The following is an 18,650-nucleotide window of genomic DNA, read 5'->3' as shown; positions in this document are numbered from 1 at the left end:
AGCAACAACAGCGGGGCATTATAACCTTGGGACTGCTTTTATAAGGGAAGGGCATGCATGGACATGTCTCCAGCCCACCTCAACTCTGGTGCTAACACAACTAGAAGCCTTAGAAATAGTATCAGAAAATGAGTTAAACAAATTTTCCTTTGCTAAGTTTAAAATCTTCCATATATTTTACCTCACTCCAAAATCAATAATAGCAAAAATACCTATGGCAATACATATTTTTGAGAGTAGAGACCCAGTCTGGCCTCAGCTGCCCCATGGTAAGAAAGGATGGGGGCCCTACAACCTCTGGCCAGATCCCTTCTAGTGTTCAACACCCACTTCCCAGAGTCTTCTCCACCTTACCTGGAATGGAAGCTCAAGAAACTGATAGGGAATCTCCATTAAAAGATCTAGGTCTACATGAGACCTGTTACCATAGTCTACAAAGAATACCTAGAAGATAAGGAGAACAAACCTTCTGATACTGGGTCAAAAACAATGTCCTACTTGAGCAATGGCAACACAGTGAGTGTTCTTCTCTAATTCCATAACCACAGAGTTTTCAGAATGACTTGGTTTACTTACAGTCCTACTCGGTAATTATTTTATATCTAATTACCACATGTATTTACAGATTTTATATAAATTACTGTAATTCTGTCTCCTTTCTTTTTGAATGATTTGCTATAGAAAAACGTACCTCAGCAGAATTTCCAGACACATAAAGGATTTGAGCTCTGAAGTAGCTTTTCTTATCAAAATCTGTAAAAGGTGCCAGACAGACCATGTTGGGGTGTGGGTGGACTGGCAGAGGCACCAACTCCAGCCTGTTAATTTCATCAGTCAGCTTCCTGAGAAGCTCTGCATTCCTGTCATCAGTCCTATAGCCCCAGAAGTGTCCCACTTCCACCACCTGTGAAGAAGAGGGACAGAGGGACAGGCAGAGATAAAGCCTGAAAGTCATAGCACTTCACAAGCTCCTTCCTGGGTATGTGCATTCCACAGGTTTCCACAGGCACTTGACAGGAAAATAGAGGGGGTTCAGGACAACTACAGTAAGGAAATGTGGGTCATGAATTCTGTTCTCCAGGCACAAGACTCACTAGCACACCCAAGTAGTAATGGCATCGAGACTGGTTAGTCCAAAGGACAAGCAGCACCTCAGCTGTCCCCACAACTGGCAAAAGCCAGGTGGTGCCAGTGCACAGCCCACTGGATGAGCTGGCAGGTGGGGCCTGGCACGCAAGAGTGGAAGCCCCATCAAGCAGCATCAGCCCCCACTGCCACAGACCATGGGGGCCCAGGATCTCAGGGTTCTAGTTCTTCAGAAATCCAGATTTCTCTATGAAATTTCCCAAGTGCAGCTATGGATTACCAGAAAGCATACAAGTATTTTAACTGAAAATTTAAAGAAATAAAATCACATCCAAGTAATAATGGTGACAATGTTAGTCTTGTTGATATAAACTGAATGATACAAGCACATAACATTATGTCAATTAGTTTTTTTAGGGGTTACTAGGGATCGAACTCAAACTCGGGACCTTGTACTTGTGAGGTAGGCAGTGGCACCACTAAACTAAATCCCAGGCTCTTCGTTAGTATTTTTAACTCATATCTTGTTAAATGTGTTTATTTTAGCACTTTCTCACATTTCCTCTGGCTTGACCCACCAGTGGTACATGCATGACTGTCCCACTGGGCAGCGTGAACCACCTGATGAAACCACCCACCCGCTCAGTCCTGCACATATCACTGGTGGTTCGAGCCAGCAAGAATGGAACATGTCAAATAGAGCCACCTGGCAGCGACACACAAATGAATTACAGCCCTGTCGTGCACAGGTTAAATGTACTCAACGTTTTAAAAGCTAACTCTGATCATAGAATATTTGTTCCACTTTCTATTTTATATATATTCCAGTTTAATAAGAGCAATAACTCAAGCTTACATTTGCTAGATAAAGGTCACAAGTCTGTGTACGCAGACTTATTTCACGACACTCGTGACATTTTCAGAACCCAACACGCCCCTCTTACCTCTGTAACATCGACAGTTAAGAGGAGATCTGCAACTGCCTGGGACCTGTCCAGTGTGTTGAACGAGACCTGCATAGGATCTACTGTCTGCTTCTGGAAGTCTACATTCACCCTACATAAGTTTTGTTTAAAAAAAAAAAAGAATAAAAACCAAGAGTTACTGAAAAAACCCTTACCTGTGGGAAGTTCTCTCTTGACCTATCCTGATATTTCTACAAGAAAAGGGCATTTTAATAAAGCCTGAGCCCACGATGCGGTGTGGGTCTGTAGCTCCTTAAGGGCCCACGACCTGCATCAGTCAGGACTGCAGCCCTGCTGAGAAGGGTTCAGGAGGCAGGGCTTGCCACCTCCTCACGTCACCGCATGCGCTCAAGGGCAGAGCTTTCAGAGCAGGACTGGATCCTCGGGACTGACTGCTGACTTACTATTAGGTGAGGTGTGGTGGGGTCACTGGGCTGTGACTGGAAGAATCCATCTCCCTTCCCTGCTCCTAAGGAGCTTGGCTCTCGGCTTCCCTGCCACCATGACAGGAACAACTTTCCTCTCCCACGCTCTGCCACCACCAGCGTGAGCCTCTGAGCATGGACTGAGATGTGTGAACTTACACTTCTGCTCCTTTAAGCTTCGGGTATCAGGTATTTTGTCCCAACTATAAGAAAGTGACAGACAGGCCAAGGGGAAGATATGAGGTTCCTAGGAATGTGGACTTGAAGGAAATAAATGGAACCCTGGATTCTTTTCTTTCTTTCTTTCTCTCTCTCTGTGTGTGTGTGTGTGTGTGTGTGTGTGTTTTCTGGGGACCGAACTCCTTGCACTTGCAAGGCAGGTAGTGGAACCACTGAGCTAAATCCCCAGCCCATCTTTTGTTTTTTGTGACAGGGTCTCACTGTGTCTTTCAGGCTGGCCTCAAACTTACAGAGATCCTCCTGTCTCAGTCTCCCAAGTGCTGGGATTACATATGTATCCCACCCTATCTGGTGACTCTGGATCCTTTCTGTTGCTTTCTCTTTGCTTCCTGGCAGTCATGAGGTGAGTGGCTTCCTCCACCAAGTACTCTTGCTGGGATGTACTGGGCCATCTCAGGCCCAAAGCAGCCAGGCCAATCAACCATTGAAACTGTGTCAAAATAAGACTTTTCTCAAGTACATTAATTATCTCAGGTATTTGTCAGGGACAGAAAGCCAACATAGCATGAGAGGATAAACTTGATATTGCCTCAGAAGTGTATTTCTGCCCACGTATGGTGGTGCACACCTATAATCCCAGCACTCAGGAGGCTAACACAGGAGGATCACCATGAGTTCAAGGCCAGTGTGAGCAAGGCCAGCTTGAACTACACAGTAAGACCTTGTCTCAAAAAAATTTTTTTAAGTGAATTTCTGGTGTCATCCTGAGCTGCCCTGGAAGGCGTATGCATCCTAATAATTATGCACTGTTCTCTGGGAATACATTCCAAAAGCCAGGGCTCTTACAGAATATCTCTTCTGAAGGGCATAACTGCTAAATCTAGGTCCTCCAATGCTTCCTACTTTGCGATCTCAGGATGGCTCTGACTTTAAAAAACTGAGATTTCACACTTGGCTCAATGCTGTTAGGAGACACACAATTGTCTACTAAGCCTAAGAAATGCATTCATCCCTCAGAGTAGTAAGACTATAAATCCCTTCATACCCAAAGTTCTGGATATGAAAGACAAGTCTGGTAAGACATAAAACTTTCTGAACACTTCCATCCTAAAATGGAGGGAGGCACTGTAAGAGCACTCTGGTCCCCCTGCCCCTCACCGATGAATGGCTCAGCTGGCACTGTCACCAGCACTGGGTACAGCATCAGCCGAAACTGGCTCTGGCAGAGCAGAACAGCCTCTCCTTGTCAGGGACCCCTCACTGCTGACCACTCAGAAGCCAGAATGCCATGCGCAAGAGGCAAACAGCAGGAGTGCACTTCCTCCTTCAAGTCCTAAGCCCCCTGCCAAACTGGCCCTAGAATCGTGCCGATCATGAATAAGAAATCATAAATTACACTCCCTGCCCATGTGGCCAGAGGCAAGGACTGTGTTACAAAGAGAAGTGGTGAGCACAGCACCTGGTGCCAGGAGGTGAAGGCCCTGACCCAGCCCCACAGCCAGAGTGCATCCTGCTCCACCCAAAGGCACAGACCACGGCACCCAGAGTGGTCTGTGCTGCAAACACCGAGACAAAACCAATTCCACTCTGCTTAAAAAGAGAGTTCTCAAAAGTAAACACATAAACATAAGAAGGCAGAAAGGAAGTTAACATCAGGACTTAATCCCTGCTATTTAAACTGGAAACTATATAAACGCTTTTGCTCAATCCTCTCAGCAGCCTTGCACAGTGGGCGGATCTGTTACACGGATGAATAGTGAGGCTCAGAGGGAAGGTGCTCAGCACACACAACGGTGATGGAACAGGGCTCAAGGGCAGTGCTATCTGACTATGAAGCCAGAGCCTGTTAACACGAGCTAAAGCGAGGCTCATGGTCCCAAGGAAACAGCACTGACAAAGGGAGCTGCGGTGGCATCCTCTGGAAATACCTCGTGTTCCGGAGCTTCGACACCACCTCTCCCTGCACCTTCCCTTCTATGTCCTCGGCAGTGTGGACGCTGAGCTCCAAGGACACTTTCAGCTGGGCCATCTTCACTGCCATGTACACTGCAGGGAGGGTTTTAAATCTCTCTGTTGGATTCCGGGAAAACTCCACAAAGGCTCTGTTCCACAAACAAATAAAAATATGCTTACCAGGCATCTGATTTTTTTTTTTTTTTTTTTTTTGGTACTGGGGATCGAACTCCGGACCTTGCACTTGTGAGGCAGGCAGCAGAACCACTGAGCTAAATCCCCAGCCCCTGGCCATCTGATTTTTTAAAAAACAACATGTTAATTTCTCTCAATATTAGCAGAAATTCTCACTGGACCTCACTATGCCATACTCAATAACTTTTTGGGCTAATTAACCAATAAGAAGTATTGATTGATTAATTTTTAAAAATTCACTAGGGAAAATAGAAGTTACAATGACAATTTATCAGCCTGAAGTATCATCCTTGTATAGTATAATGCAGAATAAATACTAAATCTCCATGTAAGTGTCAGCCAAGAAATCTAAATTTTCATAATTGGAACAGGACAAAGGGCTCGCTTTAATATTCTGATATAAAGCAGACACAGGAAACCAAAGAATGCACAGCTCAGTGATCATGGTGAGCCCCCCAAACCACAACTAAGTCTATCAACAATGAACATCGGCAGAGACCCACCCCCGCCACCCACTGCACCTGACAGCTCAGGGGGCTGAGAGATGGCACAGAGCAAGGGACCTGCCAGACATTTCCTGTGAGGAAGGAGAAGGCTGCACGTTCACATCACATGTGTACGAAAGGCAGCAGCTCCAGGCGGACAAGGGAGACAGGCACCAGAGGGGAGGCTCTGTGGTGTGCCATTGAAAGGGCCCTGCCCGCACAGACGCAGAGCCTCCCACTACAACATAATGCGTGGCACTCTGTCCCAGGCACGTGTCATTCTAGTGACACAGAAGGGCACAGAACGTGTTGGGGGTACTGTGTGAGTCAGACCCTTCCTGCAGAGCCTCTCACTGAACACCCTGCTGCCTGCTGCCTGCTGCCTGCTGCCTGCAGCCTGCAGCTCACCCTCCCAACCCCTCTGCTGCTCTCACACCCGCCCTCTTCCTCCCAGCCACCCCAGTAGGTCCCTGGCTCCCCCATGACAAGATCAAGCACGCATTTCCCTCCCGCCCACTGCCCGATGGAGTCCCTGAACAGTGTACCCAAGCATCTCCTAGGCGCGTGACTGCACACTGTCTCAGGTGTCATTTCAGCTAATTCTTGTTTGCATGAGATACACCCTCGTGTCCATTTTATATCAACTATTTTTTGCATGCTTCCTTATTTAGAATGTTGTATTCACCTTTGATGTTTGTTTCCAGTGAAATCTAATAAGTTCTGGTTTTCTTTTACTAATTCATGCTCATTTTATTACAATCTCTAATTCTTATTGTGAGTACATTAGATGTAATGTTTATCCTTCTCCAGAACTCAGTGTTGTTCTTTTACAATACAAATGAATATATTTGGGACACTGAGACTGAACAGGAAGGAATGCCAGAAGATATGCAAAAGGAAAATCTGAGACAGGGAGAAATGTTAGCGTACAGAAAGGAAAAGCCTGTGTTATGGAATGGAGAGACAAAAAAGACGTTTCTTTATTGTCAACTATGCACAATACAGAAAAGATAAAACTTGAAAGAACAAAAGTAAAAAAATTCCACTAGTGGTCCATGATGATAATTCTACAGGTGGTGTTGACCAACATGTAACAAGCTATCACATGTGATCAAAAAGTGAGGAAAAGTATTATTATTATAAAATATTTATGTACCTTCTGGATTAAACAATATGAACTCATTTGTTATTTATTCAAAAATCATTTACAATTTAATTCAGTCTAAAGTACCAAGTAACTGAAAAATATGGGATAGTAAAATGCAACCAGAACATCCATCGTGGATGTTCTCACCATTACATTTAGTGGGTATTATTAAAATTACACCTCCCACAGAAAAAAGGAAAGGCCAACATGACAGTGTAAAGTGTTCAAAGACAGACAATCATGCAAAAAGAATTCAGAAAGAGACTGGTTACTACCCAGACTGTAATGCTGAATTGTGTACTGAATGTTTTTTTTCTTTTTTCTTTTTCTTTTCTGTACTGAATGTTTTAAGACATACCATACACTGAAAAATTATTGAATAAATTGGATAAAATTGTCATTTTTATATTTCCTGTTATCTTATAAAATTAATGAAAAATGCAATTTTTGGTGAGCCTGTATTTAAATAATTGGGCTGGTAAGTGGTTAAGCACTTCTGTTTCTTCCACCCTCAGCCTTCTGTGGAGGGCTCCTAGGTCTCTCTTTAGAAATACCATCTTCTGAGCTCTGGGACACCTTCCTCCTGGTTTTCCGTGGCAAGCCTGCATGCCTTCCCCACCAAGCCTGTGCCTCTTTGGCTCATCTCTCCTTTCCCTCCAAAGGCAATCGACAGCCAAACCCAAGAGCTCCTTCCCCCACCTGCTGCCTCTTCATTTCAACTAGCACCAGGCCAGCACCCATGTCACCACTGCTGACACCTTTCAGGATGCCATACTGGTTTCCTCTACTGACTCTCATCCACCTCCAGGTATGGCACAAAACCCCTAGAACACAGACCAGGGTGGAACATGCGGGGTCTCCACGTGCCCACCTGTTCACGTTCCTGCTCATCAGTCTGCCACAAAAGGATAGTGGAAAGACTGCGCCTGGCCCCCTAAATCATATTCCACCTGGAGCAAAGGTGGCTCCCACCAAGCCACTTGCCACAGGTTGCTCAGTCCCGAGCCCTCTTCCTGCTGCAGCCCAAGATACAACTGTCCCACTGGCCATCTCCTCACTGCCCCAGGACCCAAAGGACCCCTGTTCCCCGCCTCTCCCGTGACATTTCACAGTGGGTACATACTCAGGGAGCTCACCTCAGCCCCAGTGCTCTTTGCACAGGGTGCCCCTACACCTGGCATGGGTTTTCCAGAGCAGGCCTGCCATCAGGACACAGGCCTGCTCACCACATTGGTGCTGCCACAGCCCAAACAAATACCACTCCTGCCCCCAAATACTGAGACTAAAAAGTCAAAATAATGGGAGTGCAAAAAAACATAATTAAATTCCAATAAAAAATTCCAGACAGGAAAAATATGAAACAAATGCAGAGTAAAGGCTAGTGAACAACAAGCTCATCACCTTCTGACAATCAGCTTAACCAGGGAACATGGGGTGCACCTGGAGCTGGCAACCCTGGCCCAGGACTCTATTCACAAATAGCAGTGTGCCTGTGAGCTTCCAGGTCGAGGCAGTGATTTTACAGGTGTGACAAAGAGTTTGACTGCTTGCAGTTTATATCATACGTCAGAAAACTTCAGACACCTTAAGTTTAATTCATTCAATCAATCTACAAGATTGTTGAATATCAGCAGGGCACGGTGGTGCATACCTATAATCCCACCACTTGGGAGGCTGAAGCAGGAGGATTCCCATGAGTTCAAGGCCAGCCTGAACTACACAGCAAGACACTTTCTCAAAAATAAAAGGGGGAAGAAAAAAAAAGAAAAAGAAAAACCTAAGATTGTTAAGTGTTCTTAGGGTTATGAATTTGTGTTGAAAGAATTCACAGGCCTACAAAGAAAATCAATATATTAACAATAGAAGTGGAACTTAAAATGTTGGAGTAAATTAATCCAAACTGAAAATGTATTTAAGATGCTCAACTCAAGTAAAATGGACATTAATCAAAGAAAAAGTGTTTGTTCTCATTAACTAGACTTACAATGCTTTGTCAAGTTAAGAAAATTTTAAACATGGACAGACATGGGAAAATGTTTCTAACTTTAAAAATTGAAAATCAATTTAAAATCTGTTGTCCTTTTTGAGCATAAGCATTTCTTGTTGAAAATAACTCCCAGTGAGTCTCCATCACACCATTCGCTCCCAACCTGCTAATAAAATGAGGCCAAATGAACAGAGCTTCTATGGTGTCTGATTCCAAATGACCTGGGACAAACTTATGCTCACAACTGTGATCAGCAACTCTCTGTCCTGGGCCGCCTCAGTGAGTGACAGAGAGCCTGGCCGGGCACTAGCGAGGCCCACAAAGACAGTTTCCACAACATTTAGGCCTTGGTTAGACACCATGCTGGGCCCCTTCAGAATGACAGCTGGTTACGAGGATGTGCTACTTACTTTGTCCCATCAAACACGATGGACTTGACTTGACCACACTGTCTAAAGAGGGACTGCAGTTGTTTATAGTACAGAAATCCGTAGGGAGGAATATGCTTCAGCTGTAAGACAGAGTACAGTGCATGTGGTTAGAGCTGCCACTCGGGCACTAAGGGCACAGTCTCAGAGCTGCTGCTCATCCTCCTAGTCAGCAAAACTACAGCTTATTATCTTTTACCATAACTATCGGTCAGTGTATAAATGGCTTTTAAATCATGTCTAGGTATTTTTTTGTTTTTTTGGTGGGTTTTTTGGTACCAGGGATCAAACTCAGGACCTTGCGCTTGCCAGGCAGGCGCTGTGCTGCTGAGCTACATCCCCAGCTCCATAACTAGGTTTTAATAATTAGTATGTTCAACAAAGATTAATTCTTCCCTTGTTAAACTAGCAGAAGGATTGTTTAAGCCCATGAGATTCAGACCAGTCTGGGCAACAAAGTGAAACTCTATCACACAGAAAGAGCCAGCATGATGGTACCTACACATAATCACAGTACTCTGGAAGGCTGAGGCAGGAGGACTGGGAGTTTGAGTGCAGCCTGGACATCTTAGTAACCAAGGAAATCTCAAAATTTTAAAAAGGTCTGGGCATGTAGCTCAGTGTGAAGGCCCTGGGTTCAATCCTCAGTACCCTAGTATTGAGCAAGAAAAAAAAAAATGAAAACAGTCCAATTAACAGCAAAATTAAGATTTCTGCTTATTTTATTTTAAAGGCATTAAAATAATCAAGCTGACTAAATATGTCTCTGGAACGGCACATTTTTATAGAAGGACTTGCGGGAACCTGACTAAGGGAGAGTGCTCCACTAGAGGAGGGCGTCTGTTTGGCAGGGCAGCCTGTTCCAGTGTTCCTGCCCTCATGGACTTCGGGGCCCACTGGGCCACAAGGGGGCACCAGGCCAGTGAGGGCAGTTTAGACACAGGGCCAAATTGGCTCCCATCTCATCCCTCCCTGAAGCTGCATGACTCCTTAGGCAAATTATGGACTATCACACTGTTAGATGATAATCCCTCAACTCCAAGGGCCAGTGTGAGGCTCAGAGAAGCCTACAACACATTTCACACACAGCTTCTCCCAGAGGTGCTAAGCAAACCAACTGTGACTTAGATTTCCCAAGTCCAGCTGCTAGCTTTTGGCCCCCAGAATACATGGAAACCAGCTAAATGGTGGCTGAAAGAGATAACGTCTTAGGCAAAGTCCTTGAGGGAGCCTCCATAATGCACAGCTGAGGAAAGGACACCACTGAGGGAAGAGGGGAGACAGGAAGACAAAGGCCTCAGTCAGCCCTGATGAGCACTGAGAGCCAGCCCCTGGGTCTTGTCTCCAGCACTCCTCACAGGCCCTTCCCTTGCAATTGATAGCAGGAGAGGTAGAACACAGCCCAGAACAGGTGAGCAGTGACGAACCCTCGCTCTATACCAGGAACGGATTTCACCAAGGGCTTTCCACCTCCCTAGATCAGACTGAGGCTTACACCAGCCAATGACACCAATCAAAATCCAGTTCCCAAACACTGCACTCCAGGTGCGGACTGAACTGGGCAGGGTGTGAACAGCTGGTCCACGGAGCTGTCCACAGGTTCAAAGCACACACCATTTAAATGCTAATGTCTAAGAGCCGGGGATTTAGCTCAGTGGTGCCACCACCTGCCTCACATGCACAAGGACTGGAGTTCGATCTCCGGTATCTAAATAAATGCTGATGTTTAGCCCAGGCCTTCCAGCTCAGACTTTAAGGGGCCCCCAAATCTGAATTCTAAAATAAAATTAATAAGCACTCTCCAAGTGGTTCTGCATCCAGCTCAGGGAAATCACTGGTTTAAGACACAGTACTGAGCTGTCAAGCAATGCCATTTTATTTTGTATATAATTAAGTTGCTAATTAATAAAGTATTCTCAAATTTATGGAAAAGGGTCTTAAATCCTTCAAAACAGCATGCTTTGAACACACCAGTTCTCCAGGCCTTCTGGGAAGAATGGGTCTGTAGGAAAGAAAGGAGGAAAAGCCTGTGGGCCAAGGAGAAGCACCTGAAAGGCCATACACACAATTTTGACTTTAGAAAACCCACAGAGCACTGACAAAAAGAAGAACAAATCACTCTGTGCTGACCACTTGTGATTATTTTTTCCTTTTTGGTACTGGGGATCAAACTCTGGACCTTGTGCTTGCAAGGCAGGCGCAGTGCCACTGAGCTAAATCCCAGCCCTGTGCTGACCACTTGGGAAAAATGACTCAGCCACATCTGGGCGGCTTCTTATTCTCTGCACCTACCACAACAGTCGTCTGTGGGTCTTTGCCAGCCAGCTCTCTCACCGCCATCTCCTCGTCAGGCTGTCCAAAGGTGAAGTAATTCGGGTAAAAAGCGCCTGCCAATACAACCTGGAAGAGAACCTCACGTGCATGAGGAAGCAGTGCCACTTTATCAGGCGTTCTCACCAGTGTGTTACTCTCACCCCAGCAAGAACTGGATACCCAGTGAGTAAAGACAGTTACGGTCTGCACAAAAACAGGACCTCTCATCTGTCGAAGGAAGCCACTCTCGGCCACTTTCCCAGATACACACACTGGAAGCATCCTTCCCTCAGGAGCTGGAGTGCTTCTCAGGAGACAGCAGCTGGCTGAGCAGGGATACGACATCACGTGCCCGGAGCCTGGGCCTTCACTCCCTTTCTCCGCCCTTGTCCTGACACTCACTCCAAAGGCTCAGATGCCCTCCCTGGTGTGCAGACAGAACTCCATCGAGCCTTGACCAAGGACTGGTACCTAATACTCACTTCTGAAAGGCATTCTGCAAAAAGTCCCTTTTTCAGTAAGAATGGAAGACCCCCCCAGCCTTACAGCCATTTTACACCCAGAAAAGCATTTGCGTTCCTGGCATAACCAGTTCACAGATTTCCACCTCAAACTCCATTCTGTATGCCTCAGCCAACTTGGAAACCCTACAGCAGCAGAAGCAGCATGCTCCACCTACTTGGACAGACTTCCCTGCAGATCTCCTGCAAGGTTCTGCCCATAGCTTTTCCTCTAAACCCACGCCTCCAAGGGCAGTGGGAGAGAATAGCCACATGCACAGGGCTGCCTCAAGGCACCTTCACATTCTGAAAGCTCCGAGAGAAGGGACTGAGTTGTTAGCTGGAGCTCCCCAGAAACATATTTGGGAAGGAGAAGGTCTGCATCACCAGCTCCGCACCAGGGGTGTCCACAAGGAAAGACAGGCATGGCTCCAAACTCACTGTGGACACAGTGGCCTCCAAACCTGCCCCGAAGCCAGGCTGATATCTGTGGGTATTCCCTCTTCACCCACAGAGGCACACCTGCAGGATGAAGCGCTGCTTATGAGCGTACTCTGGGTCCACGCTGGGCTGCTGTGGGTCCACATACATGTTGAACTGTGAGACTCTACTCTTCAGCTCTTCATATAGCTCAGCCACCTAGGGGAGGCGGAAACCCTAGAAAAGACGTGCCCACCACGGAAAGCCTCCCAGACATGGACAGGGCACCACATTGACACAGTCAAGAAAGAATGAGAATGTGCACACACACAATCCTCATACTGAGAAAGCCATTACCGCGGGACATGATGTGAATTAAAATAAGAAGACTCCTTACAACACCACACTCAATAAACTTGATGAATTATTGAATAAAATACATGTCAACAAGAATGACTTCAAAAGAGTTAGAAACCAGAAAGGATCAATAACTACTGGGGAAAGTGGAAATATTTTTTAAAATGTGCTGCTCAGTGAGAAAGGGGAGGGTGGCAGTGAGAGTAAAAATGACCAGATGTGCTATGCATGTGTACTGAGTCCCCAGAATGAATGCAGTTATCACGGGTCACAAACATACACTATGAACAAAAACTATCCTTCAAGACACCCTGGTCCTGAGCTGGGGATTTAGCTCAGTGGTGCCGCCACCTGCCTCACAAGTGCAAGGACCTGAGTTCTATCCCCCATACCAAAAAAAAGGCACTGGTCCCAAATGCTTTTATGGATGAGTTCTATCAATTTAAAAGAAACACACTCCCAGCTACTACTAAACTGTTACCTAAACTACCCCTTAGCACAGAGAGATGCTCATCCTACCAGGGTGATACAAACTAATGCCAAAATATTGGTCGTATTATGTACAGGTGTGTGTATACACACAACACACCAGCCAGTTCCACTTATGGCACACAGGAAACACTGGCAGTCAAAACCCAGCAGTGCTTGGAAAGAAAATATTACAATCGAGGAGGTTCATTCTAAGAACCCAAGGCAAGATCAATAGCAGGGAACCCATGAAGTTACTTTTGGAGACACAAGCAGGTGCCATGTTTCAGGTGAGGACACTGGCACTCCGCTGGAAGAAGCACACTCACTACAGCCCTGTGCACTGCTGGTGCTAGATCTGATGAATTAGTTTTATTTGCCTCATTTAATCAAGGAATTTGTAACTTACCTCTCTAATTCTCTTGATTTGAATGTAATTTAGCCGCCCCCAGTCAAGTTCATCCTTTAAATACATCAAAGCGTAACATTCACTGTCAAGATAATACATTAGGGTTTTGTCTGCCTACTATGTACACACATCTCATCCAAAATCGAGATGAATGGAAAATAATGCCACTGAATGGGCCAGGGATTTAGCTCAATGGTTCTGTTGCCTTCCTCGCAAGTGCAAGGACCCAAGTTCGATCCCCAGTACCAAAAAATAAAAAAATAACGCCACACTAGTGTCCTGGAGTGACCACGGCACATACACTTAGGGTGCTTCTAATTCACACTGAAGCCAGAATATGCAGGCTCCAACCTCAAATGCTTACAGGGACAACTCTTCTTATGAGTTTGCCTGTCCCCAAAATTAAAAGCAGACACAACTTGACCGGGCAGGTAAAACATGACACAGATCGTGTACCAACAAGGAAAACATGGTATCTGGGTGTTTAAAGGGCAGCAGCTGTTTTTTTGAATGTGGTGCTCAGGATTGAATCCAGGCCCTCGAACATGCTACCTAAGCAAATGTTCTGGCAGAGCTGCAGCACTGCACTACATCTCCAGTTTTTTTTTCCCCCCCAGTATCTTGCTAAATCACCCAGGCTACTCCTTTAACTTGCCTCCTGCCTCATCTTCCCAAGCAAGCAGCTGGGATTACAGGTGTGTGCTGCGACACGAGGCTAACGGCATCTTCATAGGGCAGCTTACACACTCCCTGGTATAGACCTCCCAGATGCAGCAAACCTGCACACAGGCAGATCTAGCCAGTCTTTAGAGCCTAGTCAGTTTAGGTAGAGAACAAATTTGACTCCAAAAAAGGAAAAGAAAATTAAATGGAGACTAGTGGGCTAAATACCTTGTAAGTTAAAAATAGCAAAGGCTACAGGGTTCTTCATTCTGAGCAAACACACACCAGCCCACCGCCCACAGCAGATCAGTGGGCAAGGAGGAGCTGGGAGTGAGCAGCACTGCCAAGGACCCTGCTAAAAGATCACAGCCCAACTGTTTACAGTGACAGCCATCAGGCCTTAGTGCCACAGAGGCAAACACAGTGACAAAGCTGAGAGAGATCCCAGGTGATCTCAGCACCCGCAGCTGTCTACAAGGAAAGAGCAAACCAGACCAACCTTGGGACGCCGCAGCTCTCCCCGCTGTCGACAAGCCTGCCACGTCTGAAAATAAATGACCACAGTTCCAAAACAATTTACTGATTAAATTTAAAGCTCCAATTCCAACACACTGAGCACAGAAAATGTACTGATTTAATGTTTTCAATCAATTTCATGAAACTGGCCCCCACCCCACCCAGCTCTCCTTCTAGCAGTTTGTCAGTTCACACTGGACCTCAGTGTCCCTCCACATCCCCTGCTCCTGCGCAGGCAGCGTAGGGACTCACTTTAAAGGCCTCCACAAGCGCAAGACAGTCACTGTTACTGCTGCCAGAGAAGCTCACTCTGCTCCTGCAAAACAGGTAACAGAAGTCTCAATGCTGGCACCAAGACCAGGTAACCCTTACCAACCAAATGTTAAATACCTATATCCATCAAGATGCTGCCGAAAAGGCATTGCAAAAAAATTCTTCAATGAAAGAGCCGCTGCTAAGAGAGAACACAGAGAAGGGAAACGTTAGAGGTGGTCCTGCGAGCACCTCGGAGCTTACTGGCCCTCACACTCACCGATGATGAGACATTCATCCAGGCACCCAAACACATGTCCCAGCACGATGAGTTTACCCAGCTGCTGGCTCACAGGGAGCTGGGCTAACACTCTTCCCAAGAAGGTTAGCTCTCCATCATGGGGGTTTTCGTCTTCTCTCTGTCCACTAACTGCAAGTGCTCCCACCTTTATAAAATAAATTAGCACTATTGGCAAATACTGATCCATTCATGCCCTTTTCATCCTCAAGCAGAGAGCGAAAAGCAGGAAATAAAGATCAAATTTTGGTGAATAATATTCTAAAATACACCTAAGTCGATTCATGCAAGGTTGATGCTACCACAAGAACATTTTGAATTTGTTCTTCAAACTTTTACTGTTTTCTAAGAAAAAGCATGACACTGGGAGGTAACAAGAAGTTCACAATATCTACTTAGCTCACAACTTAACAAATACAGAATGCACAGTAATAAATAAATGACCCAACAATAATACCACATGGTCACTCACCATAAAAACTTAAACTATGTATGAGGGAAGAAAAAACTTCCCTTAACTTGACAAAGTGTATTTCACAGAAGCAGGTATCACATCTGAGGATAAGAGACCAGTAGCATCCCCAGCTTCAAGGTCAGAAGCAGAGTACCCACAGCCTGGCAGTGTGTGGACTAGGACATAGCTGGTCCCAAGGCCAGGACTGCACACTGGAAGGGCAGGGCATGAGTCAGGAGTGGGCCATGGAGCCCAAAGCAGAAGGGCAGGGTCTCCAGCAATGGGCAGAGAGTCAAGACAAAGGGGAGGGGTGGAGCTAGGGGAAGAGTGAGAAGCAAACTGACAGGGCCAGCAGAAGACCAGAACACATGTCAGGCAAGAGGCACTGGGGGCACAGGGGCAAGGTAAGGGAGGAGAGGGTGTGCCTTGGCAAGACCTGAAAGAGGGCTGGTCTGAACAACGGGCATGAGACTGGAAGTCGTCCCTCAGTCAGCAGAGGCTTTTGCAAGCACATGCTGACCATTTAACAGCCAAAACACCTCAGGATTGTGAAATTTATGTTCCTCTAAAAAACACTCTTGGCTTTTTCCAGCATTAATGAATTCTAGACAACCCTACCTCCTTCAGTAGAAGGATGGTGCGCTCAATGTCACTCAGACTAGGTGGAGAAAGGGCAGTTGCCAGCAGAGCTCTTGGTTCACCCATGTCAAGTAACTTCACTTTCAATATTGTGCTTCCTAGTGGACAGCGCTGAGGAGAACAAAACAAGTTTAGAGATAAAAGGAGAACAAAATTAGCCCATTCACACAACTGGTGCGCTAGAGAGAGAGAAATAAAAAGGAGAAGCAAGAAAAACAGAAATGTGAGAGAGGAGAAAGAGACAAAGGTAGAAGTGAAAGAAGGAAGAAAAATAACAAAAGGGCAAGAAAAACAGAGGGAGGAGAGAGGAGAGAAAGAAAAAATGGATCCACAACTATTCATCACAAAAGGTAACAGAAAAGAGCAGCACTTAAAGGTAATTTTCTCATAAAGTCAGTAGCTACCAGAAAACATTCTTCTCATTAAGAATGTGACAGGAGGAAAGTGCCTGGGGTGCTTAATAAGTGGTGAGCTCATACTGTGACCAGAGACAAGTGCAGTCAGTGAGCTTTTGGTGGGGGATCAAAATTATGTGACATTCAAGGACCTGAGTTCAATCTCTGGTACCAAAAAACAAAACCATTGTGACATTAAAGTTATATTAAACTGTTCAGGAAATCAATTATCTATAAAAATTAACTTTGACAATGCCTGAAGCACATTACCAACATCTCCGGAATGACATGATCAGGGATGCACGTGTCCCAGAAGTCCCGAGGCACCAGTCTGTAACAGTACCCTTTAGACACCCGTCCAGCGCGACCTGCAAGGGAGAGACGCTCAGCACCACTCGGCATGGAAGAGGTAGGTAAGACCAGCTGTGACGACAGTGTCTTCCCCCAGACTAGGTACTCGACACTTCAGAATAAGTTAGCATGCATACTAGTACATTATTCTAAATTTATTCAAAGTCAGAACATCCTGAAAAGTAAGAATAAGTTAAAATAAGATTAAGTGCTGACTTCTATTCAGTGAGCAACATTATAAAATCTGATGCACATTTTTGTTTTATTGAGACAGGCTTTCGTTGTGTAGTTCTGGCTGACCTTGAACTCACTATGCAGCCCATGCTGACTCCAACTCAGAGAATCTTCCTCCCTCAGCCTCCTGAGTATTAAAAGCATGTGCCACCACACCCAGCTCCAATGCATATTTCTTTTTTCTTTTTTTTTTTTTTTTTTTGGTACCGGGAATCAAACTCAAGTCCTTGTGCTTGCGAGGCAGGCAGCAAAACCACTTAGCTAAATAAATCCTCAGCCCCCAATGCACATTTCTTTGAAACAGAAATTGAGCCAGGTATAGTGGTACAGGGCCTATAATTCCAATACTCTGGAGGCTGAAGCAGGAGGATGACAAACTCAAAACCAGTCTGGGCAACTTAGCAAGACCCTGTCTCAAAAAAATAAAAATGGGCTGGGGATGTAACTCAGTGTGAAGGTTCTAGATTTAATCTCCAATTCCACAAGTAAAAAGAGGCAAGAAAAGAAGGGACAGAAGAGATATAAGGGAGAAGGAGAGGGAGAGGAAAAGGAAAATAACCATGGTCTCACATGCAACCACATCTCCTGTGAATATACAGGTTCCTATTAGTGACAGATGAAGGCACTCAGCTGACGACAGAAGCTACAATTCATTGGGGGCTGATACGTGCAGGTCAGAGATGAAAGGAACTGCTCCCACCTGCCTGTCCTGACATCTCTGAAGAAGCGCCCTTCACACTATGTGACTATAAATGTATGTGCAAAGAAGTCAGAACCAAGCCCAACCCACAGAACCCCAAATGTTCTAAGGAACTGGGAGTAGGGACTCAATAAATACACAGCTTTTAAAAACAGGGTGCCTCGTGCAGCTCTCCTTCCCCACTGCAAGGTTGGGAAAGACTGAGGGGCTGGACTTCCTCCAGCCCCTCCCAGCCCTATTTGCAAATAAAAGTAGAAGATTCCAAGGTAACCACAAAAATAAAAACCCTTCTAGACCTAATTAATGAACTCAACAAAGTTGCAGGATAAAAGACCAATATTGCTGGGCATGGTGGCACACACCTGTAATCCCAACACTCTGGAGGCTGAGGCAGGAGGATCACCATGAGTTTCTGACGCCTGCCTCACAAGCACAAGGACCCAAGTTCAATTCCTGGTACCAAAAAAAAAAAAAAAAAAAAAAAAAAAAAAAAAAAAAAAAAAGAAAAGACCAATAGCCAGGAAGCAATATCCCTCTGTAAGAGTCATCCCACGTGCCAGGCAACTAGAAATCATTATCACAGTCCAAATTCCACCCAGGTTATTTAAACTAGACAAATTCGCCACAGAACACCCAACACCCATGACTTGAAGAAGATCTTTAATGAGGCTCACGGTTCAACTTAAAGGAGGAGAGGATCAATTTGGCTCAAGGTTCAGGGCTTTCAGTCTATGTTCAGATGGTTCCTAGAAGGGCATGGTGGAAAAATGCTGCTCATCTCATAAGAGCCAGGAAGCAGAGAGAGAAAGGAGGAGCTCAGAACAAGAATA

At 45.5% G+C, this 18,650-nt stretch overlaps 1 protein-coding gene across 10 annotated transcripts in view; it reads right to left on the bottom strand.

Annotated features, from left to right (window-relative positions):
- The window catches only part of Tdrd9 (tudor domain containing 9), an 84,092-nt gene that overhangs the window by 18,109 nt on the left and 47,333 nt on the right, over positions 1-18,650 (bottom strand). For 7 of the 10 annotated variants that reach the window (XR_004518349.1, XM_033766845.1, XM_033766847.1 and 4 more), the window contains exons 14-27: positions 16,806-16,903; positions 16,120-16,251; positions 15,030-15,195; positions 14,888-14,951; positions 14,750-14,813; positions 14,481-14,525; positions 13,319-13,372; positions 12,187-12,303; positions 11,144-11,263; positions 8,834-8,934; positions 4,585-4,758; positions 2,031-2,142; positions 692-904; positions 355-444 (exon numbers count right to left, since the gene is read on the bottom strand). Coding sequence is in view for 9 of the 10 variants with exons in the window: in XM_033766845.1 (XP_033622736.1) it covers positions 355-444; positions 692-904; positions 2,031-2,142; positions 4,585-4,758; positions 8,834-8,934; positions 11,144-11,263; positions 12,187-12,303; positions 13,319-13,372; positions 14,481-14,525; positions 14,750-14,813; positions 14,888-14,951; positions 15,030-15,195; positions 16,120-16,251; positions 16,806-16,903 (1,550 nt within the window). In the remaining variant the exon portion in view is untranslated. The remainder of the gene's footprint in view (positions 1-354; positions 445-691; positions 905-2,030; positions 2,143-4,584; positions 4,759-8,833; positions 8,935-11,143; positions 11,264-12,186; positions 12,304-13,318; positions 13,373-14,480; positions 14,526-14,749; positions 14,814-14,887; positions 14,952-15,029; positions 15,196-16,119; positions 16,252-16,805; positions 16,904-18,650) is intronic. The other 3 variants (XM_010607308.1, XM_033766846.1, XM_033766848.1) reach the window with 3 other exon arrangements.

Source organism: Fukomys damarensis, unplaced genomic scaffold (genome assembly GCF_012274545.1).
Source record: "Fukomys damarensis isolate Sample0158 unplaced genomic scaffold, DMR_v1.0_HiC HiC_scaffold_21, whole genome shotgun sequence".
Taxonomy (NCBI): Eukaryota; Metazoa; Chordata; class Mammalia; order Rodentia; family Bathyergidae; genus Fukomys; species Fukomys damarensis.
Note: the sequence above shows the minus strand (reverse complement) of the source record. Positions and strands in the feature narration are given on the sequence as shown.